At 39.0% G+C, this 26,032-nt stretch overlaps 2 protein-coding genes across 7 annotated transcripts in view; one reads left to right on the forward strand and one right to left on the reverse strand.

Moving 5' to 3' along the window:
• Window positions 1-15,473, forward strand: part of MFSD4B (major facilitator superfamily domain containing 4B) — a 36,683-nt gene extending 21,210 nt beyond the window's left edge. The window contains exons 6-8 of one of the 2 annotated variants that reach the window (XR_014807116.1): window positions 13,317-13,521; window positions 14,915-15,023; window positions 15,191-15,473. The gene's annotated coding sequence lies outside the window, so the exon portion shown is untranslated. The remainder of the gene's footprint in view (window positions 1-13,316; window positions 13,522-14,914; window positions 15,024-15,190) is intronic. The other variant, XR_014807115.1, reaches the window with a different exon arrangement.
• Window positions 15,474-17,281: 1,808 nt separating this feature from the next.
• The window catches only part of REV3L (REV3 like, DNA directed polymerase zeta catalytic subunit), a 203,864-nt gene continuing 195,113 nt past the window's right edge, over window positions 17,282-26,032 (reverse strand). For all 5 annotated transcript variants that reach the window (XR_014807038.1, XR_014807043.1, XM_021091238.2 and 2 more), the window contains 2 exons: window positions 23,805-24,008; window positions 17,282-18,410 (listed from right to left, as the gene is read on the reverse strand). Coding sequence is in view for 3 of the 5 variants with exons in the window: in XM_021091238.2 (XP_020946897.2) it covers window positions 18,270-18,410; window positions 23,805-24,008 (345 nt within the window). In the remaining 2 variants the exon portion in view is untranslated. The remainder of the gene's footprint in view (window positions 18,411-23,804; window positions 24,009-26,032) is intronic.

A 26,032-nucleotide genomic window follows, 5' to 3' on the forward strand; every position in this document is an offset into this window, starting at 1 on the left:
TTTTTTTTGATCTTTTTAGGGCTGCACCCATGGCATATGGAGGTTCCCAGGCTAAGGGTTGAATTGGAGCTGTAGCTGCCAGCCTACACCACAGCCACAGCAATACCAGATTCCAGCTGCGTCTGTGACCTACACAACTCACGGCAATGCTGGATCCTTAACCCACTGAGCAAGGCCAGGGATCGAACCTGCATCCTCATGGATGCTAGTTAAATTCCTTTCCACTGAGCCACAATGGGAACTCCTATTTGTAGACTTTTTGATGATGGCCATTCTCACCAGTATGAGGTGATACCTCACTGTGGTTTTGATTTGTATTTCCCCAATAATTAGTGATGTTAAATATCTTTTCATGTGTTTTTTTGTCTGTCTGTATGTCTTCTTTGGAGAAATGTCTATTTAGGGCTTCTGCCCATTTTTGAATGGGTTGTTTTGTTTTGATATTGAGCTGGATGAGTTGTTTGTATATTTGAAAGATTAATGCCTTGTTGGTCGCTTCCTTTGCAAGTATTTTTTCCCATTCTGTGGGTTGTCTTTTCATTTTGTTTATAGTTTCCTTTGCTGTGCAAAAGCTTTTACATTTAATTATGTCCCATTTGTTCATTTTTGTTTTTGTCTTTATTACTCTAGGAGGAGGATCAAAAAAGTTATTGCTGGAGTTCCCGTTGTGGCGCAGTGGTTAACGAATCCGACTAGGAACCATGAGGTTGCGGGTTCGGTCCCTGCCCTTGCTCAGTGGGTTGAGGATCTGGCGTTGCTGTGCACTGTGGTGTGGGTCGCAAACGTGGCTTGGATCCTGCGTTGCTGTGGCTCTGGCGTAGGCCGGTGGCTACAGCTCCAATTCGACCCCTAGCCTGGGAATCTCCATATGCCGCAGGAGTGGCCCTAGAAAAGGCAAAAAGACCAAAAAAAAAAAAAAAAAAAAAAAAAGTTATTGCTGCAATTTATTTCAGGTCGTTTTCTGCCTACATTTTCCTCAAGGAGTTTTATAGTATCTGGTCTTAAATTTAGGTCTTTAATCCATTTTCAGTTTATTTTTTTGTATGGTGTTGAGAATATTCTAATTTCCTTCTTGTACATGTAGCTGACCAGTATTTCTAGCACCACTGATTGAAGAGACTATCTTTTCTACATTGTATGTTACATAGATTAGTTGACTGTAGGTGCATGGGTTTACATCTCTGGGCTTTCTATCCTGTTCCACTGATCTATATTTCTGTTTTGGGGCCAGTACCATAATGTTTTGATGACTGTATTCTTGTAGTATAGTCTGAAGTCTGGGAACTGGAGTCCACCAGTTCTATTTTTCTTTTTCAAGATTTCTTTGGGGAAAAAAAAAAAAAAAGGAGTTGCTGTCATGGCTCAGCAGTTAACAAATCTGACTAGGAACCATGAAGTTGTGAGTTCAATCCTTGGCCTTGCTCAGTGGGTTAAGGATCTGGCGTTGCTGTGAGCTGTGGTGTAGGTCACAGACATGACTCAGATCCCACATTGCTGTGGCTCCAGTGTAGGCCAGTGACTACAGCTCCGATTCGACCCCTAGCCTGGGAATTTCCATACTGCCAGTGCGGCCCTAGAAAGGACAAAAAGACAAAAAAAAAAGATTACTTTGGTTATTTGTGTTCTTTTGTGTTTCCATACAAATTAAAAATTTTTTTGTTCTAGGGAGTTCCCACTGTGGTACAGTAGGTTAAGAACCTGACTGCAGTGACTTGGGTTACTGCAGAGTGAGGCCATAATAAATATTGTTCTACTTCTGTGAAAAATACCATTGGTAATTTGATAGGGATTGCATTGAATCTGTAGACTGCCTTAGGTAGTATAGTCAATTTAACATTACTGATTTCTTCCAACCTAAGAACATGGTATATCTTTCCATCTCTTTGAGTCATCTTTGATTTCTTTGAGCAGCGTGTTATAGTTTTTAGTGTATAGGTCTTTTAGTGTATAGGTCTTTTTAGGTAGGTTTATTCCTAGTTATTTTATTCTTTTTTTAAATTGCATGATTTTTCAATTTAAATTTTTTTATTATAGTTGATTTACAGTGTTCTTTCAGTTTCTACTGTAGAGTGACCCAGTTATACATACATACACATATATATACATACATACATATATATTCTTTTTCTCATATCTTCCATCATGTTCCATCACAAGTGATTGGATATAGTTTCCTGTGCTATATACATCAGTCTCATTGCTTATCCACTCCAAATGCAATAGTTTGCATCTACTAACCTCAAACTTCCAGGGTATTTTATTCTTTTTGATGTGAGGGTAAATGGCATGATTTCCTTAATTTTTCTTTCTGATCTTTCATTGTTGTGTATAGAAATGCGAGAGATAACTGTGTATTAATTTTGTATCCTACAACTTTACTGAATTCATTGATGAGCTCTAGTAGTTTTCTGATTTCTAGTTTTTAGGATTTTCTATGTGGAGTATCATGTCATCTGCAATCAGTGATGATTTTACTTCTTTTCCAGTATGGATTCCTTTTATTTCCTTTTCTTCTCTGATTGCTGGGCCAGGACTTCCAAAGCTATATTGAATGATAGTGGTGAGAGTGGACATCCTTGTCTTGTTCCTGATTTTAGCAGAAATGCTTTCAGCTTTTTACCATTTGGAGAGTTTTTAATCATAATTGGGTGTTGAATTTTGTCAAAAGCTTTTTTGCATCTATTGGAATGATCATATGTTCTTTATTCTTCAGTTTATTAATGCGGTGTATCACACGGATTGATTTGCAAATATTGAAGAATCCTTGCATCCCTGGCATAAATTCCGTTTGATCATACTGTATGATCCTTTTAATGTTGGATTTGGTTTGCTGATATTTTGTTGAAGATTTTTGTGTCTATATTCATGAATGATATTGGCCTGTAATTTTCTTGTTTTCTGGTATCTTTGGTTTTCGTATTGGGGTGTTGGTGGCCTCATAGAATGACTTTGAAAATATTCCTTCGTCTGCAATTTTTTTGGAAGAGTTTCAGTAGAATAGAAACTCAGGAGTTCCCGTCGTGGCGCAGTGGTTAAGGAATCCGACTAGGAACCATGAGGTTGCGGGTTCGGTCCCTGCCCTTGCTCAGTGGGTTAACGATCCGGCGTTGCCGTGAGCTGTGGTGTAGGTTGCAGACGCAGCTCGGATCACGCGTTGCTGTTGCTCTGGCGTAGGCCGGTGGCTACAGCTCCGATTCAACCCCTAGCCTGGGAACCTCCATATGCCGAGGGAGCGGCCCAAGAAATAGCAACAACAACAACAACAACAACAAAAAGACAAAAGACAAAAAAAAAAAAAAAAAAAAAAGAAGAAACTCTATTGCTCTTATCTGAAAGTTATATAGAATTCACCTGTGAAGTCATCCAGTCCTGGATTTTTGTTTTTTGGAAGTTTTAAAATCACAGCTTCAATTTCAGTACTTGTGTTTGGTCTGTTCATAGTTTCTGTTTCTTCTTTAGTCTTGGATGATTGTACCTTTTGAAGAATTTTCCATTTCTTTTAGGTTGTCCATTTCATTGGCATATGGTTGCTGGTAGTAGTCTTTCATGATCCTTTGTATTTTTGTGGTGTCTGTGGTAACTTCTCCTTTTTCATTTCTAATTTTGTTGATTTGAGCCCCCCCCCCCACTTTTCGATGAGTTTGGCTAAACGTTTATCAATATTACTGATCTTTTCAAAGAATCAACTTTTGGTTTCATTGATCTCTTCTATTGTTTTCTTCATCTCTGTTTCATTTGTATAGATGCTCTCAGTTTTATGATTTCTTTCCTTCTACTAACTTTGGGTTTTGTTTGTTCTCCTTTCTCTAGTTGCTTTAGGTGTAAGGTTAGGTTGTTTGAGATTTTTCTTGTGTCCGGAGGTAAGCCTGTATTGCTATAAACTTTCCTGTTAGAACTTCTTTTGCTTCATCCCATAGGTTTTGGATCATTGTGTTTTCATTGTCCTTTGTCTCTAGGTATGTTTTGCTTTCTTCTTTAATTTCTTCACTGATCCATTAGTTGTTTAGTAGCATATTGTTTAGCCTCCAGGTATTTGTGGTATTTGCTGGGTTTTTTTTTGTTTGTTTGTTTGTTTTTTCTTATAGTTGATTTCCAGTCTTACAGTGTTATGGTTGGAAAAAATGCTGGATATGATTTCACTTTTTAAAAATTGACTGAGGTTTGATTTGTGGCCCAAGATGTGATCTATCCTAGAGAATGTTCCATATGTGCTTGAGAAGAATGTATTCTGCTGTTCTGGATCGAATGTTCTATAAATAGCAATTAAGTCTATTTGGTCTAGTGTGTCATTTAAGGCCTATATTTCCTTATTGATTTTCTGTCTGGATGATCCGTCCATTGCTGTAAGTGGGGTGTTAAAAGTTCCCCACTATTATTGTGTTACTGTTAATTTTTCCTTTTATGGCTGTTAGCATTTGTCTTATGTATTTTGGTGCTCCTATGTTGGGTGCATATATATTTAAAATTGTTATATCTTCTTGGATTGATCCTTTGATCATTATATAAAGTCTTTGTCTCTTGTAACAGTCTTTATTTTATTTTACTTATTTATTTTTGTCTTTTTAGGGCCACACCCATGGCAGTATGGAGGCTCCCAGGCTAGGGGTCAAATCAGAGCTATATATAGCTGCTGGCCTACACCACAGCCACAGCAATGCAAGATCCGAGCCATGTCTGCAACCTACACCACAGCTCACAGCAACGCTGGATCCTTAACCCACTGAGCAAGGCCAGGGATTGAACCCGAATCCTCATGGTGCTAGTCAGGTTCATTTCCACTGAGCCATGATGGGAACTCCTAACCATCTTTATTTTAAAGTCTATTTTGAGAGCTCCTGTCTTGGCACAGTGGAAACGAATCCAACTAGGAACCATGAGGTTGCAGGTTTGATCCCTGGCCTCATTCAGTGGGTTAAGGATCCGGCATTGCTGTGAGCTGTGGTGTAGGTCGCAGACACGGCTCAGATCTGGCATTGCTGTGGCTCTGGTGCAGGCTGGTGGCAACAGCTCCAATTAGATCCCTAGCCGGGGAGCCTCCATATGCTGCAGGTGTGGCCCTAAAAAGGAAAAAAAAAAAAGGTCTATTTTGTCTGATATGAGTATTGCTACCCCAGCTTTCTTTTGATTTTTATTTGCATGGACTGTCTTCTGTCCCCTCACTTTCAGGCTGTTTGTGTCCCTGGATCTGAAGTGGATCTCTTGTAGATAGCATATGTATGGGTCATGTTTTTGTATCCATTCAACTAGTCTGTGTCTTTTGGTTGGAGCATTTAATCCCTTTACATTCATTGTAATTATTAATATATTTGTACTTAATTTTTTTTTTTTTTTGGTTGCGCCTATGACACAAGACAGTTCCTGGGTTTGGATCAAAGCCTACCATGGCAGTGACTCAAGCTGCTGCAGTAACAGCATGGGATCCTTAAACCTGCTGAGCCACAAGAGAACTCCCTTATTACCATTTTCTTAATTGTTTTAGATTTCTTATTTTAGGTCTTTTTTCTTCCTTTTCTTTTTTGTTCTTCTCTCTTGGGATTTGATGACTGTCTTTAATATTGTATTTGGTTTGCTTTTTCTTTCTTATATGTGTGTCTGTTGTAGTTTTTTGGTTAGTTGTTCCCATTAGATTTAGATATAGCAATCAATACATGTACAGGATTGGTTTAGGTTGCTGGGTTCTTAATTTCAAATGCATTTTCAATATTCTGAACTTGTACTCTCACTGTTGCTAGTTTTGATATTTGTCTGTGGATGATATCCTACCTTATTTTATGTTTGCCTTTACTGATAGGCTTTCTCATTTATAATTTCCTTATTTCTAGGTGTGGCCTTTTCTCTTCTGCCTAGAGAAGTTTTTTTGTCACTTATTTTATTCTTTTTCTTAAAATCCGTTTTGTCTGACATAAGTATAACTATCCTAGCTTTCTTTTGGTTTCCATTTGGATGGAATTTTTTGCCTACCCTTTTGCCTTCAGTCTGTATGTGTTCTTAAAGCTGAGGTAAATGTCCTGTGATAGCATATAGTTGGGTCCTTTTTTTTTTCCCTTCTTTTTTAGGGCTGCACCTATGGCATATAGAGATTCCCAGGCCAGGAGTCCAATCAGAGCTACAGCTGCCAGTCTATGCCAGAGCCACAGCAACTCAGGATCTGAGCCGCGTCTGCGACCCACAGATAGCTCATGGCAACGCCGGATCCTTAACCCACTGAGTGAGGCCCGGGATCAAAGCTGCAACCTCATGGTTCCTAGTCAGATTTGTTTCTGCTGTGCCATGACGGGAACTCCCTTTCTTTTCTTTCTTTTTTTTTTTTTTGTCTTTTTGCTATTTCTTTGGGCCGCTCCCGCGGCATATGGAGGTTCCCAGGCTAGGGGTCGAATCGGAGCTGTAGCCACTGGCCTACGCCAGAGCCACAGCAACACGGGATCAGAGCCGCATCTGCAACCTACACCACAGCTCACGGCAACGCCGGATCGTTAACCCACTGAGCAAGGGCAGGGACCGAACCCGCAACCTCATGGTTCCTAGTCAGATTCATTAACCACTGCGCCACGACGGGAACTGCCTTTTTTCTTTTTTTTTAAAAATCCATTCAGCTACTTTGTATTTTGATTGGAAAGTTGAGTTCATTTACATTTAGAGTAGGTATTGATGTTATGTTCTTATTGCCATTTTGTTCATTACTTTCTGGATGTTTTGTAATTCCAGTATTCCTTTCTTCTTCTCTTGCTCTATTCTCTTGCTCTCTTCTTAGTTGACTTTCCATCATGGTATGCTTAGATTCCTTTGATCTTTTGTGGGTCTACTATAGGTTTTTGCTTTGTGGTTACCCTGAGGCTTATATCAAACATCTATTTGTAACAATTTAAGTTGACAACTTAATTGGAAATGCATTTAAAAACTACATTTTGGACTTCCCTTGTGGTGAAGCAGTTTTAAGCATCTGGTGTTATCATTGCAGCAGTTTGGGTTATTGCTTTGTTGCCAAAACTTGGCCTCGTTCTACCAGTGCCAAATAGAACTGTGGAGACAGAGTTTTGGGTAGAGGAAAAAAAAAATCTTTTATTGCTTTGCTGGGCAAAGAAGGCCACAGCAGGCTAATGCCTTAAAGACTGTGCCCCCCGCCTCCTTTCAGGAAGAATTGGAGGGAGTTTTATAGTCTAAAAGGAGAAAAACAAGGTTTCAGATAAGAATCAGGCTTGGGGCAAACATGCATTCTTCTTTCTTTTGGGGAATCTTAGTCATCGAAGCTGGCGTCAGGAGATCTTGGCGCCATCCTGGTGCTTAATCTTTAGCTTACAGGTTATTGTGTTTAGGGTGAAATCAAAACAAGGGAGAAGCGTAGGAAGGGCTCCAAGCTGTTCAGTTTTAAAGTATTCCTTTCTAAAAGAAGCATAAAGAATATAACTTTTCTCTTAGGTGTGTAAGATGCCTAGGTCATTATGCGTATCCCTTGAGGGGGAACCAGGATCCTGCCCCAAGTCTGTACTATTATTGCTTAGCTGTTCCTCCCTTGTCTTTGCATCCCCTCCCTTCCACATCAGCAGCTGTCTGAACCTGCTCCTTGGAACTCAGGGAAGGCCATGGAGGCTGAAAGAAGCCCATTTCATAAAAACAAGAAATGGAGGACACAGTAAGGCTTTTGTGTCCAGGAGCCCCACAGGGCCCTGCTTGATTTCACCGTGGCACAGGTTTGATCCCTGGCCTGAGAACTTCCACATGCCACAGGTGTGGCCAAACCCTTCCCTCTCCCCCCAAACGAAAAACTACATTTTTACCACCTCCACTATATTTTATGTTTTTGATGTCATGATTTAATTTTCGTTTTCCTTTTATTTAATTGAAATATAGTGGGTTTACAATATTATATTAGTTTCAGCTATACAACATACTGATGCAATATTTTTATAGATTACACTCAACGTTACTACAAAATAATGGCTGTATTTCCCTCTGCTGTACAATATATCCTTGCTGCTTATTTATTTTATGCAATAGCTTGTATTTCTTAATCTCCTATCCCTATTTTGTACCTCCTCCCTTCCCTCCTTCCACTAGTAACCACTAATTTGTTCCCTCAGTGAGTCTGTTTCTGTTTTGTTATTTTCAGTAGTTTGTTTCATTTTTTAGTTTCGGAATATAAATAGTAACATACTTTTCTTTCTCTAATTTCACTAAGCATAATACCCTCTATATCCATCCACATTGTTGCAAATAGCAGAATTTCATTCTTTTTTATGGCTGAGTAATGTTCTGTTGTGTATATGTAGATGACGTCTTCTTTATCCATTGTCAGTGGACATTTAGGTTGCTTCCATGTCTCAGCCATTGTGCTGCTATGAACATAGGAGTGCATGTAACTTTTAAATTATGGTGTTCTCTGGCTATATGCCCAGGAGTGGGATTGCAATATCATATGGTAGCTTTCTTTTTAGTTTTTGAAGAACTTCCTTGCAGTTCTCAAAGTGGCTGTACCAACTTATATTCCTACCAACTGTGTAAGAGGGTTCCTTTTTCTCCACACCCTCTCTAGCATTTATTATTTGTAGACTTTTTGGTGATGGACATTCTAACTGATGTGAGGTGATAACTCATTGTGGTTTTGATTTGAATTTCTTTAGTAATTAGCTATGTTGAACATCTTTTCATGTTTTTTGGCCATCGGTAGGTCTTCTTTGGAGAAATGTCTAAATCATCTGTTCGTTTTTTGATTGGGTTGTTTTTCTTATCAGTTGCAACATTTGCAAATATTTTCTCCCATTATGTGGGTTGTCTTTTCATTTGTTTGTGATTTCCTTTGCTGTGAAAAAGCTTTTAAGTTTAATTAGGTCCCATTTGTTTTTGTTTTTATCGTCATTACTCTAGGAGGTGGATCTGAGAAGATATTGATGCAGTTTATGTCAAAGAGTGTTTGGCCTGTTTTCCTCTAGGAGCTTTATAGTATCTGGTCTTTCATTTAGGTCTTCAATCCATTTTGAGTTTATGTTTGTGTATGGTATTAGAGAATGTTCTAATTTCATTCTTTTGCATGCAGCTGTCCAGTTTTCCCAGTACCATTTCTTGAAGAGACACTTTTCTCCATTGTATATTCTTGCCTCCTTTGTCTTAGATTAGTTGACAATAAGTGTATGGGTTTAAATCTCTGGGCTTTCTGTCCTGCTCCATGATCTTTTTTTTTTTTTTGGTTCTATTTTTGTGCTGGTATCATACTGTTTTGATGACTGTAACTTTGTAGTACAGTCTGAAGTCTGGGAGGCTAATTCCTCCAGCTCTGTTTTTTAAAAAGTTTTACTGAAGTATAGGTTTTTTTTTTTAAGTTTTAAGTAAAGTAGTTAATTTACAAGGCTGTGAGAATTTCTGCTGTACAACAAAGTGACCCAGTCATATATATATACATACACACACACACATATCCATTCTTTCTCAGGTTCTTTTCCCACATAGATTATTACAGAATACTGGGTTGAGTTTTCTCTGTTGTACAGCTATACAGGTCCCTGTTGGCAAGTCATTCCGTATACCTCAGTGTTCATATGCCAATCCCAAAGCCCAGTCCACCCATCCCACTCGCACATGTTTCCTTTGGTAACCATAAGTTTTCCAAAGTCTGTGAGTCTGTTTCTGTTCTGCAAATAAGTTCATTCACATCCCCCCCCTTTTTTTTAAGATTCCACGTGTAAGTGATATCATGCGATGTTTGTCTTTCACTATTTAACTTCACTTAGTATGATAGTTTCTCTGTCCATCCAAGTTGCTGTAAATAGCATTATTTCATTCTTTTTATGGCTAATAGTCCATTGTATATATGTACCACATTTTCTTTATCCCTTCCTTTGTTGATGGACATTTAGGTTGCTTCCTTGTTTTGGCTACTGTATATAGTGCTGCAATGAACATTGGGGTACATGTATTTTTTGCAATTAGAGGTCTCTCTGGATAGATGCCTAGCAGTGGGATTGCTGGATCATATGGTAGTTCTACTTTTAGTTTTTAAGGAACCTCCGTATTGTTTTCCATAGTGGTTGCACCAGTGTCCATTCCCACCAACGGTGAGAGGATTCCCTTTTCTCCACACACTCTCCAGCATTTATTATTGTAGACTTTTTTTTTTTCCTTTTAGGGCCACACTCATGGCATATGGAAGTTCCCAGGCTAGGGGTTGAATTGGAGCTACAGCTGCTGGCCTAAGCCACAGGCACAGCAATGCTGGACCAGAGCTGTGTCTGTGACCTACACCACAGCTCACAGTAATGCTGGATCCCCAACCCACTGAGCAAGGCCAGGGATTGAACCTGCATCCTCACGGATACTAGTCGGATTCGTTTCTTCTGTGCCACAATGGGAACTCTATTATTTGTAGACTTTTTGATGATGGCCATTCTGGCTGGTATAAGGTAGTATCTCATAGTAGTTTTGATTTGCATTTCTCTAATAATTAGTGACATTGAGCATCTTTTCATGTGTGTTTTTGGACATCTGTATGTCTTCTTTGAAGAAATGTCTTTTTAGATCTTCTGCTCATTTTTTGATTGGGTTGTTTTTTGATATTGAGCTACAGGACGTGTTTGTATATTTTGGAGATTAATACCTTGTCAGTTGCTTCATTCGCAAATATTTCTCCCATTATGTGGGTTGTCTTTTCATTTTGTTTATGGTTTCCTTTGCTGTGCAAAAGCTTTCAGTTAGGTCCCATTTGTTTACTTTCATATTTATTGTCATTACTCTAGCAGGTGGATCTGAAAGATATTGATGCAGTTTATGTCAAAGAGTGTTTGTCCTGTTTTCCTCTAAGAGTTTTAAAGTGTCTGGTCTTATATTTAGGTCTTTAATCCATTTTGAGTTTATGTTTGTGTATGATGTTAGAGGATGTTCTAATTTCATTCTTTTGCATGTGCTGTCCAGTTTTCCTAGCACCACTATTGAAGAGACTGTCTTTTCTCCATTGTATATTCCTGCCTCCTTTGTCATAGAGTAATGGATCATGGGTGAATGGGTTTATTTCTGGGATTTCTATCCTGTTCCATTGATCTATATATTTTTTTGTGTGCCAGTACCACATTTTTGATGACTGTAATTTTGTAGTATAGTCTGAAATCAGGGAACCTGATTCCTCCAGCTCCACTTTTCTTTCTCAGCATTGCTTTGGCTATTTGGGATCTTTTGTAATTCCATACAAATTTAAAATTTTTTTGTTCTAGTTCTGTGGAAATTGCCATTGGTAGTTTGATAGGGACGGCACTGAATCAGTAGACTGCCCTGGGTAGTATAGTCATTTTGTCAATATTGATTCTTCCAGTCAAGAACATGGTATATTTTTCTTTTTGTGTCATCTTTGATTTCTTTCATCAATGTCTTATAGTTTTCAGAATACAAGTCTTTTTTTCTATTTAGCTTCAGTGATTTTCACTACTTTGTCTTCTGGCTTGCTGATTCATTCCTCTGTTCATTTAGTCTACTGTTGATACCTACTAGTGTTTTTCTGTTCAGTTATTCTTTTTTTTTTTTTTTTTTTTTTTTTTGTCTTTGTCGTTTTAGGGCTGCACCCGTGGCATATGGAGGTTCCCAGGCTAAGGGTCTAATTGGAGCTGCAGCTGCCGGCCTATACCACAGCCACAGCAACACCAGATCCGAGCCACACCTGCTACGTACACCACAGCTCACGGCAACGCCGGATCCTCAACCCACTGAGCGAGGCCAGGGATTGAACCCACCACCTCATGCTTCCTAGTCAGATTTGTTTCCACTGTGCTATGACAGGTATTCCTAGTTATTGTATTCTTTAACTCTGTTCAGTTGATCTTTATATATTTTAACCCTTTGTTAAAAACGTCTAATTTCTCACTCTGTCCATCCATTCTTCTCCCGAGTTCTTTGATCACCCATTTGTAGCAACATGGATGGATCTAGAGATTATATTAAATAAGTCAGAGAAAGAAAATACCACATGATATCACTTATATGTGGAATGGAAAAAATTATGCAAATGAACTTATTTACAAAACAGAAATAGATTCATAGACACAGAAAACAAACTTACAGTTACCAGGAGTTACCTTGTGGCTCAGTGGGTTAAGGACCTGACTAGTATCCATGAGGATGCAGGTTCAATCCCTGGCCTTGCTCAGTGGATTAAGGATCTGGTGTTGCCAAAAGCTGTGGCGTAGGTCACAGATGCACTTGGATCTGGTATGGCTGTGGTGTAGGTCAACAGTTTAAGCTCTGATTTGACCCCTAGCCTGGTAATTTCCATATGCTGCATGTGTGGCCCTAAGGAACAAAACAAGATGAAACAAAAAAACTTATGGTTACCAAAGGGGAGACTGGCAGGGGAAGAGAGAAATTAGGAGTTGGGATAACTATATACACAGTACTATATATAAAATAGGTAAACAAGGAGGTTCTGCTGTATAGCATAGGGAGTTATACTCAATATCTTGAAATTAATATGTAGTGGAAAAGAATCCAAAGATTATATTCTTGGTACTGGCACAAAAACACCTTGAAACCAATAGAAAATATGCGTGTGTGTGTGTAAAACAGAATCATTGTATACTTGAAACAATACTGGAAATGAACTATATTTCAATAAAAAACAAAAGCACAATAAAAATCCTAACTTCTTGCTCTCTGCATCCATTCTTCTCCTGAGTTGTTGATCATCTTTATGATCACTACCCTGAATACTTTCTCGGGTAGATTGTGGTTATCCTCTTTGTGTAGTTGTTCTTCTGGGGTTTATCTTGTTCCTTCATTTGAAACACATTCCTTTGTCACCTCATCTTCCCTAACATGTTGTCTTTATTTCTCTGTGTCTGGTATGCAGGTTACACTTCCTGACCTTGGAGAAGTGGCCTTTTTTTTTGAGATATCTATGTATCCCAGCAGTGCACCCCTCTCATCACCAGAGCTTTATGTTCTAGGGGTGCCCCCTCTCCTGGCTGTGTGGCTTCTTCTGTTGTGGCAGGCTGACGACTGTGGCTTGTCTGGCAGGTGTGGTTGGCCCTGGTCCAGTTGGTTGCCAGGCTCTGATCTGTGAAAGGCTGCTGGTTGGCAGGGCTGGGTCATGAGGTGGCTGGCTGTGGAATTCCAGGGGTCCCTGTGGTTAGTGCTGGCCCATTGGTGGGCAGACTCCAAGTCTAGAATGCCTCAGGGATGGTGCCTGCCCGCTGGTGGGTGAAGCCAGGTCCTGGGGCTAGTGCTGGCCTCTGGACTAACTGCTCCTTTTAAATAATCAGTTCTCACCTGGGGTCTTCTGTTGTTAAGCCTTCTGGAAGTTCTCTAAGTGTGATCAATTATGGCTTTCTCTTGCTTTTTCTTAGGTTTATCTGATAGAGGAGGAGGAGACAAAAAAAAATCTTTATCATCTTGACACCACTGTCTTGTCTTTACAAATAGACTGTGGTGCACTTGAGGACAGGTGATTACCTTGGTTTCTTCAGATGAAAAAACCTAATACTTTACATTCGTATAACTGTTTTGCATCCATCCACATTCCCACTCATAAAACTTCTATCAATAATCAGGGTAGGTGGTATTATCCTCTGTTTTTAGAGAATGTAACTATTTTTAAATTTCTTAATTTCTGTGACCAAATTAGTTGCTTTTCCAAAGGGCTGCATTTCCACTAACAGTCATAAGCAATGCCAGGGCACGGGGTTTCCTTACTCTTAGCCTGTTATTACTTCTTCCCCAAACTGCCCTGTCTTTCCTTCCAGCAAGATGTAAGACTCCCAGGTACTAAGATGGTGTTTTGATTTAAAAATGCCTTCATTTGTCTTCCTCATCATATTTTTGCCTTCAATATACAGAGAAACCTGATACTATAAATTTGAGAGTTCTTCTACAAGATACTTTCCTTAGTAAGCCACTTTTGGAGTTGGCCAGTGACAACACAATTATGAGGGTGAGGAAGTAAGGTGCAGGTTTAGTGCTGTGTCTTATCACTTCCTCCACAGATCTCAAATGCTAGAAACAGTCCATAACTATTTCCCTATAGAAAGCTACTTACTAACTAATCATAACTTTGGGGCATTAATGCCATCCTAATTCTTTCACTTTTTTTTTTTTTTTTTTGGTCTGTCTTCTTAGGGCCACACCTGCAGCATATGGAGGTCCCCAGTCTAGGGGTACAATCAGAGCTGTGGCCTCCAACATACACCACAGCCACATCATATCTGAGCAGCATCTGTGACCTACACCAACCTACACCACAGCTCACGGCAACACCAGATCCTTAACCCACTGAGTGAGGCCAGTGATCGAACCTGAATCCTCATGGATGCTAGTCGGGTTAACCCCTGAGCCATGACGGAAACTCCCCCGAATTCGTTCACTTTTTTAAAACCAAAAGTGGTTAAATGTAACAAGTCTCCTCACATCACGGGAAAGACGGGTATTTGGCAGGTAACAGTGAGTCAAGTGCATTTGGTAGACTGACCTCTAAGAGGTGCAGGTCTCATTGAGGCCCATCAGGACACAGCCAACCTGAAAACAGCTAGTTGTACACTGCTGTCCTCCCTTCCCTTCCCTCCTTTCCTGGCAGAGCCCTAGTAATGTTGTTTATAGCCATGTTTGTTTTTATTTTATAAAATCAAATACATATTTTAAGAAATACCATTCTGAATTTGAGGAATGAATTTAAATCTTATTTGATGGGCCTTTAAGGAAGGTCCCTGTCCTTCAGTTATTATGAAAATAAAACAGAGAGTAGGTGGAGAGATCAAGATTACACAGCAGTAAATCTCTACTAGTGCAAAATACAGCTCCAGAAGGGAATTTTGGGTCATCAGGGCAGCATCCTTGATGGCAGGGAATGGGCTGAATACAGCCTACAGATTCTCTCCAGCCCTCACAGGACTAAGAATTCTTTACAATGCCCCTTCTGTTCACATTTTTTTTTAATTGGCCTTCTTCACAGACACTATTAGAAAACTGAAGTTCATATAGAACTGAGTATCACATGGTTCAGCACCCGCCTTTTCCCACTGCTGACTGGGACCCCAGGGGAGTGAAGAGAAGACAGAATTGTAAGTAGCCATTGTTAAAACATCACATCTGGGGAAACACACTGGTAGCAAGTGGTCCGAATGAGAGAAAAAGCATTTTAACAAACTTAAGGGAATTTTTAATGATATTATTTCTTCAGTATTACTCAAAAATGGAAGTTTTAGTTTTTCTTTTTTTTTTTTTGCAGGCTGGGTGGAAGACAAAACCTTATTAACAGCTGTTCTAAAAGGGAGGAAAAATAATTATGAAAGTACACCAGAAGATCCTTACAGAGTATTTTTTGGTAAAATAGGTCCATGTTTCAAAACCCTCACAAGTGATAGTAACTGGACAGCAAACGAATCTCTTTAAAAAGCAGTGTGGCTATAGACTCTGAGGACAGAGTTACGAGGGAGGCATTTCCCTGCAGAAAAGGGAACCAGAGATTTGTTAGGTGCCTCAATCTAGTTTTGAGTACTTATTTGTTCGTTTGGCTGTGTCCATTGATTATTCTGTTGAGAATCTAGAGTGTCTAGCTGCCCTGATGAGAAAGATGAAGTAATTGAAGTCCTGCTACCACAGAACCTAAACAGAAAACTTCATCAATGCCCGCACATGCAAGGTAGGAAAGTCCTAATTCTTTTATTTTTATTTATTTATTTTTTGTCTTTTTTTGCTATTTCTTGGGCCGCTCCCACGGCATATGGAGGTTCCCAGACTAGGGGTCGAATCGGAGCTGTAGCCACCGGCCTACGCCAGAGCCACAGCAACGCGGGATCCAAGCCGCATCTGCAACCTACACCACAGCTCATGGCAACGCCGGATCGTTAACCCACTGAGCAAGGGCAGGGACCGAACCCGCAACCTCATGGTTCCTAGTCAGATTCGTTAACCACTGCGCCACGATGGGAATTCCAGGAAAATCCTAATTCTAAGGACTAGCTCTAGCCAGCCAAACAAAAAACAGATCTGCAGAGGTGGGGACTTATTATGTCTCCATTGGTCTTGGGAGAAATATGTGCAGAGACATGATTTCTATCTCTTTGAGTACGTATTTACGATATAATTTCCAGAAAAGGAATCCCAGTATTTGGAAGAACTTCATTTGGCAACAGAAGACCTATTTCTGGTACATAATCATGTGAGGTTTTTTTTTTTTTTTTGCTTCTTAGGACCACACCCATGGCATATGGAAGTTTCCCGGCTAGGGGTCAAATCAGAGCTGTAGCTGCTGGCCTACACCACAGCCATAGCAATGCGGAATCCAAGCTGCATGTGTGACCTACACCACTGGATCCTTAATCCACTGAGTGAGGCCCGGGATTGAACCTGAATCCTCATGGATACTAGTTAGGTTTGTAATCTGCTGAGCCACAATGGGAACTCCCAGATGAACTTTGTATGAAATTTTTTTTTAATTGAAAAAACTGGCATTTAAAGTTTTAATCTCCATGAAGATACTAGTCAGGCCCAGGTTTGTAACAAAAATGTCTTTGCATGAAGATGCGAGTCTATCCCTGGTCTTGCTCGGTGGGTTAAGGATCCGGCTTTGCCGTGAGCTGTGGTGTAGGTTGCAGATGCAGCTTGGATCCTGTGTTGCTGTGGCTGTGGTGTAGGCCAGCAGCAGCACTTCCAATTCAATCCCTACCTAGCCTGGGAATCTCCATATGCCACAAGTGTGTTCCTAAAACACACACAAAGAAAGTATTAATATTTGCTTTCCTTCTGGAAAGTTCTAGTTTCAAGATTAATTATATCTAAATGAAAATGTAGATCTACTAACATATAGATTCTTAGAATCTGAAAGGACGAGAGCTACACTTTTCCTAGACTACTTTTGCTGCCATTAAAAAAAAGTTTTGGTAAAGGAATTACAATGTCAGTTAAGATAAAATGAGTTAACCTTATTAAAGTTCATAGAGAATAGGGAAAATATAACCAATGTAGGCTTAAAAAAGATGAATTTTTTTTTTTTTTTTTTTTGTCTTTTTGCCTTTTCTAGGGCTGTTCCCGTGGCATATGGAGGTTCCCAGGCTAGGGGTCCAGTCGGAGCTGTAGCCACCTGCCTACGCCAGAGCCACAGCAACGCGGGATCCGAGCCGCATCTGCAACCTACACCACAGCTCATGGCAACGCCAGATCCTTAACCCACTGAGCAAGGGCAGGGATCGAACGCGCAACCTCATGGTTCCTAGTCGGATTTGTTAACCACTGCGCCATGAGGGGAACTCCTAATTTATTTATTTTTTTTAGATGAAAATAATTCTATTTTACAGCAAGATAAAACCACACTGCCATATTTCATATTTTATTCAATTTTAATATGGTTTCCATTATTAACTTTTAAAACAAAATGATTTCCAGTTTAAAAAACAATGCACTGACCACATAATTCCTTTTTTATTTTATACAGTTATACAAATATTCTAAATACACATTTTGTGTTCAAGATGATGGCAAATAAGATTAACTGTACAGTACGTAAGGAAAGAAAATATTTTAAGCATATTTAGAAGCAATAGAAATGTCTATACAAAACAAGCAAAAATGGAATAAAATTTTTTATTTTTAAAGTATTGCAACAGGCCCACAGGTTTGTAACAAAAATGTCTTTGCACAGTTCCTCACAATGCCCCATTAATAGCTAAAGCAAGACAGCGGTTTTAGAAAATAATGTTTCAAAATGCTACACATGGTACTATTGTTTGCACAGTTTGATCAAAATAACAACTCTACTCTGAGTCAAGCAAAACCTAGAGGATATATATACCAAACAACTTGAAAATCATTTGTATAAAATTCATTGCACATTATTTTTACTCAGTTGTTTGAAAAGTAAAAAAGTGTATTTACAAAATATTTCGCAGTCAAAATTATAAAGTGAATGAATATCTCTAACACGTCTTGATAACAGACATTTCAAGGAAAACACGAATGGTTTTTTTAAAAGAGGTTTTCAGTGCTCCTTCCACAGGGAAGTAAATATGATCTACTCAAATGGATTTACAAGATGTTACACATACTGGAGCAAATTCTAGACACCTGCATTATAAAACAATGTTAAAAAGGTGAAAGGATGAGAAATTTGTACATTGTAAGAAATGAGCTATTCAGAGATCAACAAGTACAATTTTTAATTCAGTTAGCATAAAAGTCTTCATAGTCTCCAGATAACAGACAGACAATGAACATACTTGACTTGATGAAAGTTGAAAAAGCACCATGCACAACAGTTTAGTGGTAAACACTGAAAAAAATAGCACCTGGAATTCTGTGATATTGACAACTTAAAACTGGTCTAGTAATTGCCGGAGATATGGTGCCTTGGATAATTCTCTATTTACTCGAGAGAGTTTGTAAAGTACTGGGCAGTTCAGAGAAACACACGGGATATGTCGATCAAAGCAACCGGTACAGTTTCTGCATATCTGAAAGTATAAGAGAAGTACATAAAATGATAGGAACATTTCTATATATACATGGAAACAACACATTTTTATAAGCCCTCCTGTATGACAGACCACAGATTACTGGCAGACATATGGACGTACCACTGAAAGTTTCATTAATTTTTATCTCTTTGAAGCATAGCCAATCCTATGTTGAGACATTTCTAAAGGATATTATTTCACAAAATATAAAGCATAAAATTCCCTAAGGATTCATTTCATTCCAGAGGTTAACTTAAATTTATAGTAGAATCCTATTATATTAAGATCCACATAACAGCTACCTAGTTATCATTCAAAGACTGTCTCTTAAACAAGCTATGTACAATGGTTTTTCAAACGTCTTCAGATTTATCATTTAATGCACTAATCATAAAAACTCATCCACTTTCTTATTTCAGAAGAGAAAATGCCAGTATGGAAAAAAAATGAAGGCCAAAGCATGTAAATTTAAAAGTAGCTTCAACCTTGGTTATACATGAGCTTAAAAACAGGCTCTCATGCCCAGAGATTCTGATTCATGATCTGGGGTGGGGCTCAGGCATTAGTCTAAGAATATATATATACTTTCTAGGGTTTTCAGGTGATTCTGATGTATAATGATATCCAACCTAAAATAAAATAATGAATCATAAGGCAAATTTTGGAAGTTCCTATGTGGTGCAGTGGCAGTGGGTTAATGCAGCTGAGGTGCAGGTTTGATCCCTGGCCCAGGATCTTCCATTTGGGTGTGGGTGTGGCCAAAAAAAGGGGCAAATTTTAAAGTGTCATGTCTTACATAATGATCAGCTTTTAATATGCAATGTCTCGGGTTACACATACAGTTTAGAAAAAAAAGATGATAAAACATGAAAAACTTCAAAGGATAGTAGTGAGGTCCCCATATGACCACCTCACACCAGTTAGAATATGCAGGCTAATTTTACTGTGAATAGTGTACCCAAGTGATAAAAAAAAGGATACTAATAGCAGCTACTATACCAGATTGTCTTTTAAGAGAGAAATCAGGCCTGCTCTAGTTAATTCTGGGATCTGTATCAAACAGCTTCTGTTTGAGAGAGGTCTCGTAGGGCAGTACATTTTTGTCTTTGGGCCAGTATCTCCAGTCAGTTGAAGGGCCAGTTTTTCTGAGCACACTTGTTACTGCATCTGCTATTACGGTACTGCCACGAGCACTCTGCTGAGAGCACTGGGCTTCACTGTACTCTTGCAGTTTTGAAGTGTTCTACTCTGAAGACTTTCACCAACTAGCTCTCTGCCACAAGACTCAAGCCCATTTCCAAATACAGAACATGTGTACTACTGCTCTATGTGCTGTTCAGGTGCTGGGACAAACTCATAAATATTTATGCCTTCTCTGTGCTTGTCTGATAAATCAACCAGGATAGAATTACTTGCCTCACTAAATTTAACTCGATTTGTAGTTTCAAGATCCTTTACTGGTGATTTAAACCCCAAGCAGCTTATGTTTAAAACTTTAAACACCACAACCTGGAAAGTTACTTTTTAGTGGCCATTTAAAAAAATGCTTTAGGAGTTCCCTCCGTGGTGCAGTGGTTAATGAATCTGACTAGGAACCATGAGGTTACGGGTCCGGTCCCTGGCCTTGCTCAGTAGGTTAATGATCCGGCGTTGCCGTGAGCTGTGGTATAGGTTGCAGATGTGGCTCGGATCCCGCGTTGCTGTGGCTCTGGCCTAGGCCGGTGGCTACAGCTCCGATTGGACCCCTAGCCTGAGAACCTCCATGTGCCGCAGGAGCAGCCCTAGAAAAGGCAAAAAGACAAAAAATAAATAAATAAATAAAAAGCTTTAATACTTATTAGTTCTTTCCTTTTGTTATCCTTTGGCTCATTTTACTATTTTTTAAAACAATTTTGAGTAAGATGTTTAATTTTTCATGTTTATTATTAAAAATTTTTAAGGCGATGATTTTTTTTCTGAGATCTGCTATGGCTGTCTAGAATCTTAAATGTACCATTTGTTAAATAGGGAATGTTAAAATTTCCAAATAAAAGGGTCATTTTGTTTTCTGAGTTTATAATGAATTCCTAGCTTTACAGAATTGTACCAATAAAATATTTTGCAGTATTTCTACTTCCTGAAATTTATTAAGGTTTTCTTGATATAAGATATAGTTGATTTTTTAGTATTCCATAAACACTTAAAAGAAAGTATATTCTCTAATATTGGGTTACAGAGTTTGATATATAATCACAAGGTCTATCTTATAATATCTTTTAGATCTTTAATAATTATATTTTTGGTCATTTGACTGGTCTTGGGCTGGGAGAGGTGTATCAAACCTCCTATGACTAATGTTTCTGATAATTACTCATTTTATCTCCTGTAATTTCTGTTTTATGAAATTTCTATAGATTATTTAGTGTACAGGAGACACACATGTTTTAATTCTCTGATGGGAAAAAACACCGCTAAAGTTAAAAATCTCTCTTTCTTTTTTTTTGGCTATGCCCACAGCATGCAAAAGTTCCCAGGTCAAGGATCAAACCCATGCCACAGCAGTGACAATGCTGGATCCTTTAGCCACTGAGCCACTACCATGAGATACCACCTCACACCAGTCAGAATGGCCATCATTAATAAGTCCACAAATAACAAATGCTGGAGGGGGTGTGGAGAAAAGGGAACCCTCCTGCACTGTAAGCTGGTACAACCACTATGGAGATCAGTATGGAGGTACCTTAGAAAACTATACATAGAACTACCATATGACCCAGCATCCCACACTTGGACATATATCTGGACAAAACTTTCCTTGAAAAAGACATGCACCTGCATGTTCACTGCAGCACCATTCACAATAGCCAAGACATGGCAACAACCTAAATGTCCATTGACAGATGATTGGATTGGTATATATACACAATGGAATACTACTCAGCCATAAAAAGAACAAAATAATGCCATTTGCAGCAACATGGATGGAACTAGAGACTCTCATACTAAGTGAAATTACAAAGAGAAAGATATAAAAATACCATATAATATTACTTATATCTGGAATCTAATATACGACACAAATGAACCTCTCCATAGAAAAGAAAATCATGGATTTGGGAGAATAGACTCATGATTGCCAACGGGGAGGAGGAGGGAACAGCATGGATTGGGAACTTGGGGTTAATAGATGCAGACTATTGCCTTTGGAATGGATAAGCAATGAGATCCTGCTGTGTAGCACTGGGAACTGTATCTAGTCACTTATGATGGAGCATGATAATGTGAGAAAAAAGAATCTACACATGTATGTGTAACTGGGTCACCATGCTGTACAGCAGAAAATTGACAGAACACTAAACCAGCTATAATGAAAAAATAAAAAAAAAGAACTAGGAGATGGATTGGGACAAGGAAAAGTCAATTTATCATTTCAACAGGCCAGGCTTCTGTGGCTGCGTGAGTATCACTGTACCTTTTAGATCCTGTCCTTAACGAAACCTGTTTAATGCATTCTGGATGACTGGCTATACTCTGCAAAATTTAAGAATTTTCAACCTGTGCAGAATAGTAGCTAGAATGGTTCAGAGGGAACAGTCTATATACTTTACCAGTTTTTAATCATCTTTCTATAATCATACAAATTCTGAAGAGCCTAGTCTCCTAAGAGATGGTTTTTCTCTCCCTGTTCACAAGCTAGGTTGTCTTCCTAGGAGGTTGTAGATAATCTGACTTGGTTCAAAAGCCTTTTTACCTTGAGGACACGGTGCAGAACCTGGCCTTTATATCTGGTGGCTGGATTACATTAGGCCTCTGAGCACAAGCTGCTAGGAGTGATTGTATAGGAGATTTTACATTAACAGCTACATGGAACCCAAAAAGAGCATTAACCTGCATTCTGGGAAAACTGAGGCCATGGGATGTGGCCATTACTATAAAGTTCAGACTGGAATCCTGATGTCCTTCTATCAGTTTGATTCGTTAGTTACTAAATCACACCTCCTTTCAATTATTTGGCTGGTTTTAAAACATTCCAACAGCATTCTATATAGCTCTTCTAAAGATAAGACAAGACAAAACAAACACCATGGCAGAGTGGTTACTGTCTTGCCTGAAAGCTAAAAATGTAACTTGAAACATGATGGTATAAGAAGTCCTTTAAGAAATACACTACTTTTTAAAAATGTGTTGTAATACTAACTTTTCTTTAGATTTTATTTTTAAAAATTTTTTGTCTTTTGTCCTTTTTAGGGTTGCACCTGCGGCATATGGAGGTTCCCAGGCTAAGGGTTGAATCGGAGCTGTGGCTGCCAGCCTACACCGCAGCCACCGCAACACCAGATCTGAGCCACGTCTGTGACCTACACCACAGCTCACAGCAACGCCGGATCCTTAACCCACCAAGCAAGGCCAGGGATCAAACCCACAACCTCATGGTTCCTAGTCGAATTCATTTCCACTGCGCCATGATGGGAACTCCTCTTTAGATTTTATTTTCCAACTTATTATTTTTTTTTCCACTTTTTTTATTACTCAAATGAATTTATCACATATGTAGTTGTATAATGATCATAACAATCTGATTTCAGAGGATTTCCATCTATTTTCCAACTTATTTTAAGAGATTTCTGTTAATTATTTCTGCTGAAATTCCTCATTTCAGAAATACCCTCTGTATCTTATGTCTATATCCCAGCTTGACTGCTTCTTAGCAGTGGAACATGGGGTAAATCACTGAATTCCCTCGGGGCCAGTTGACTCCACTGTGGGAGGGCCTAGAACAGTCTTTAGCAGATAGGAAGACTCAGTCATGTTAAGCATTATATTTTCTATCTGGACTCTCAGAACTGCAAACCTTCCAATTGTAGTATCAATTCTCTAGGAAGACCAGATTTTTATGAGAATGGTAAGCAGGTATAGACAGCAATTAGTACTTTTCTTACTTTTTAAAAATACTATTATAAAAGAAATTGGGTGGCTGGACATTATAATACCACAGTTTTAATAAACAAATACACTATTCCATAAAAATAAAACAAGTATAAAACAAGTTTTTTTCTTTTTTGGCTGCCCTAAGGCATAGGGATCCCCAAGCCAGGGATCAGATTCAAGCTGCAGGCTCAACCTAAGCCGCTGGATCCTTAACCCACTGGGCCGAGCTGGGGATAGAACCTGTGTCCCAGCACTCCCAAGACACTGCTGGTCCCACTGCACCACAGCAGGAACTGCAGTGTAGCCATTTTTAAAAGTTTAGTACAACTGTGGTATTATTGAGATCTTAGGAAGTTTATTAACTTAGAATCCTACTCCACTTTCACACCAGTTTCCCACCTTATACTAAACCTCAGGAGTTGAGTACATTTCCCTGAAGAATCAGACTGCTTAGGATTCTGGGTCTATTGAACAAGGTTGTACCTTTACAAGCTGCTCCTGTTGACGTTCCAACTCTCGAATTTCTTGGTTGAGGATGACTGCAACGTGCTGAGGTTGGCTGCGACATTTAGTACAGATGCCATGCTGAGTCAGGTCATCACACACAGGACAGTGTAAGGTAGTGAAATACTGTGAAATAGTGCCTTTCCGCCCTTCATGTTCACTTCGAGAGGAGCTGGTGGCTTTCTAGATGGACAAAAACATCAATTCAGAAATGTCTGAGCCAGCTTCATAGCAGAGCAGCTATTCTCATGCTAATTACAGGTTTACTAAGGCATTTTACTCCTTCAACAAATACTGAGCAGCTACTACGTGTTGGGCATTGTTTTAGACAGTGGAGCTATAGATTCCTTTACATCTTAATATCATCAGATATACTCATTTTTTGGAGTTTTTGGAAAAAGTCTCAAGAGGTACAAACTTGCAGTTATTATAAGTCATCAGGATGTTATATACAGAATAGGAAATACAGTCAATAATATCGTAATAACTTTTTTTTTTTTTTTAAGGGCTGTACCTGTGGCACATGGAAGTTCCTGGGCTAGGAGCTGGATCAGAACACCAGCTGCAGACCTACGCCACAGCTACAGCAACGAGAGATCTGAGCCCTATCTGCGACCTATGCTGTAGCTTGTGGCATCACTGGATCCTTAACCTGGTGAGGCCAGGGATTGAATCCACATCCTCTTGGCTACTAGTTAGGGTTCTTAACCCACTGAGCCACAACAGGAACTCCATATTGTAATAACTTTAAATGCTAGTGGATGATAACTAGGCTTTATGATGATGATCATCTCATAATGTTTAAGTCTCAAATCACTATGTTGTACACTTGAAACTAATAATAGATTTTTATTGAAGTATAACTGACATACAAAAAAAATAGTCTCCTGTCACTCAGTTTTTCTGGTTGAGATATATAGATAGATGAGATCTATGGGGCAATGGAGATGAGAGGACAATGGAAGAAATCCAGGTTGGCAGTGGATACTGGTTAGGGCTGCACAATTTGTGCATGGAAACGAGGCAAGAGGAAGGCTAAAAATAACTTGTTAGGCAGTAGGGTGCAAAATTCAAGCAAAAGTAAACCTAGAGCATGTAATCAGATACATGTCACCTAAGCATACTCATTTGAAGTTAATACTGGTTTTAGATATCTGTCTTCTGAAGTTGAAGATAAGGCTGAAATAACATTATCATCTTAGTATTATATCCTTGGTGTATTCTCCTGGTGCCTTATAAGTCACTTTGCATAAGAGTTACTAGTTCCGCCTTTTATACTTTTTTTTTTTTTTTTTCGGGCTGCACCCACAGCATATGGAGGTTCCCAGGCTAGAAGAAGGGGTCGAATCAGATCTGTAGCTGATGGCCTACACCACAGCCACAGCCACACCAGATCCGAGCTGCGTTTTTTGTCCAAAGACCAAAAAAAATCCCCCCAAAACCCAGATGAAAACAGTTCAAGCAAAACTCTCTTTGCTAAGATTCCACCTTAATTTTTTATGTTAGTATAATGCTATTTCAATATTATTTCTTTTTTGTTGTTAATTTTTTTTTTTTTTTCTTTTTAGAGCCACACCTGCACACATGGAGGTTCCCAGGCTAAGGGTCCAATTGGAGCTGTAGCTGCCAGCCTATACCACAACCACAGCAACACAGGATCCAAGCCATGTCTGCAACCTACACCACAGCTCACGGCAATGCCGGATCCTTAACCCACTGATCAAGGCCAGGGATCGAACCTGCGTCCTCGTGGATACTAGTTAGATTCATTTCCACTGAGCCACGATGGGGACTCCAATATTATTTCTTTAGTCTGGTTTCTTCAGGACTACATCTAGATACTACATCTTATACATTTCTTTTTTTAAAAGATTTTTTTCTATTACAGTTGATTTACAATGTTTCTGCCAATTTCTGCTGTACAGCAAAAAGGACCCAGTTATATATATATAGCCATTCTTTTTCTCATATTATCCTACATCATGTTCCATCACAAGTGACTAGATATAGTTCCCTGTGCTATACAGCGGGATCTCATTAAATATCTTATACATTTTTAAATACCCATTTTGAAGGGAATTCTGCTTTCCTTCGTTTATTTTTTTATTAGCTGGTTTGAGTTATTTTATGGTTGTTTACCACTGAAGTAACTGTGGGATTTATTTTAGTCCTCTATAATTTGGTCAGTCTGACAAAGCTGGGAAGGT

Source organism: Sus scrofa, chromosome 1, assembly GCF_054392235.1.
Source record: "Sus scrofa isolate SSC_HxYL_T2T_F1_AM1 chromosome 1, Sscrofa_HxYL_maternal_Yorkshire_Landrace_v2.0, whole genome shotgun sequence".
Taxonomy (NCBI): domain Eukaryota; kingdom Metazoa; phylum Chordata; class Mammalia; order Artiodactyla; family Suidae; genus Sus; species Sus scrofa.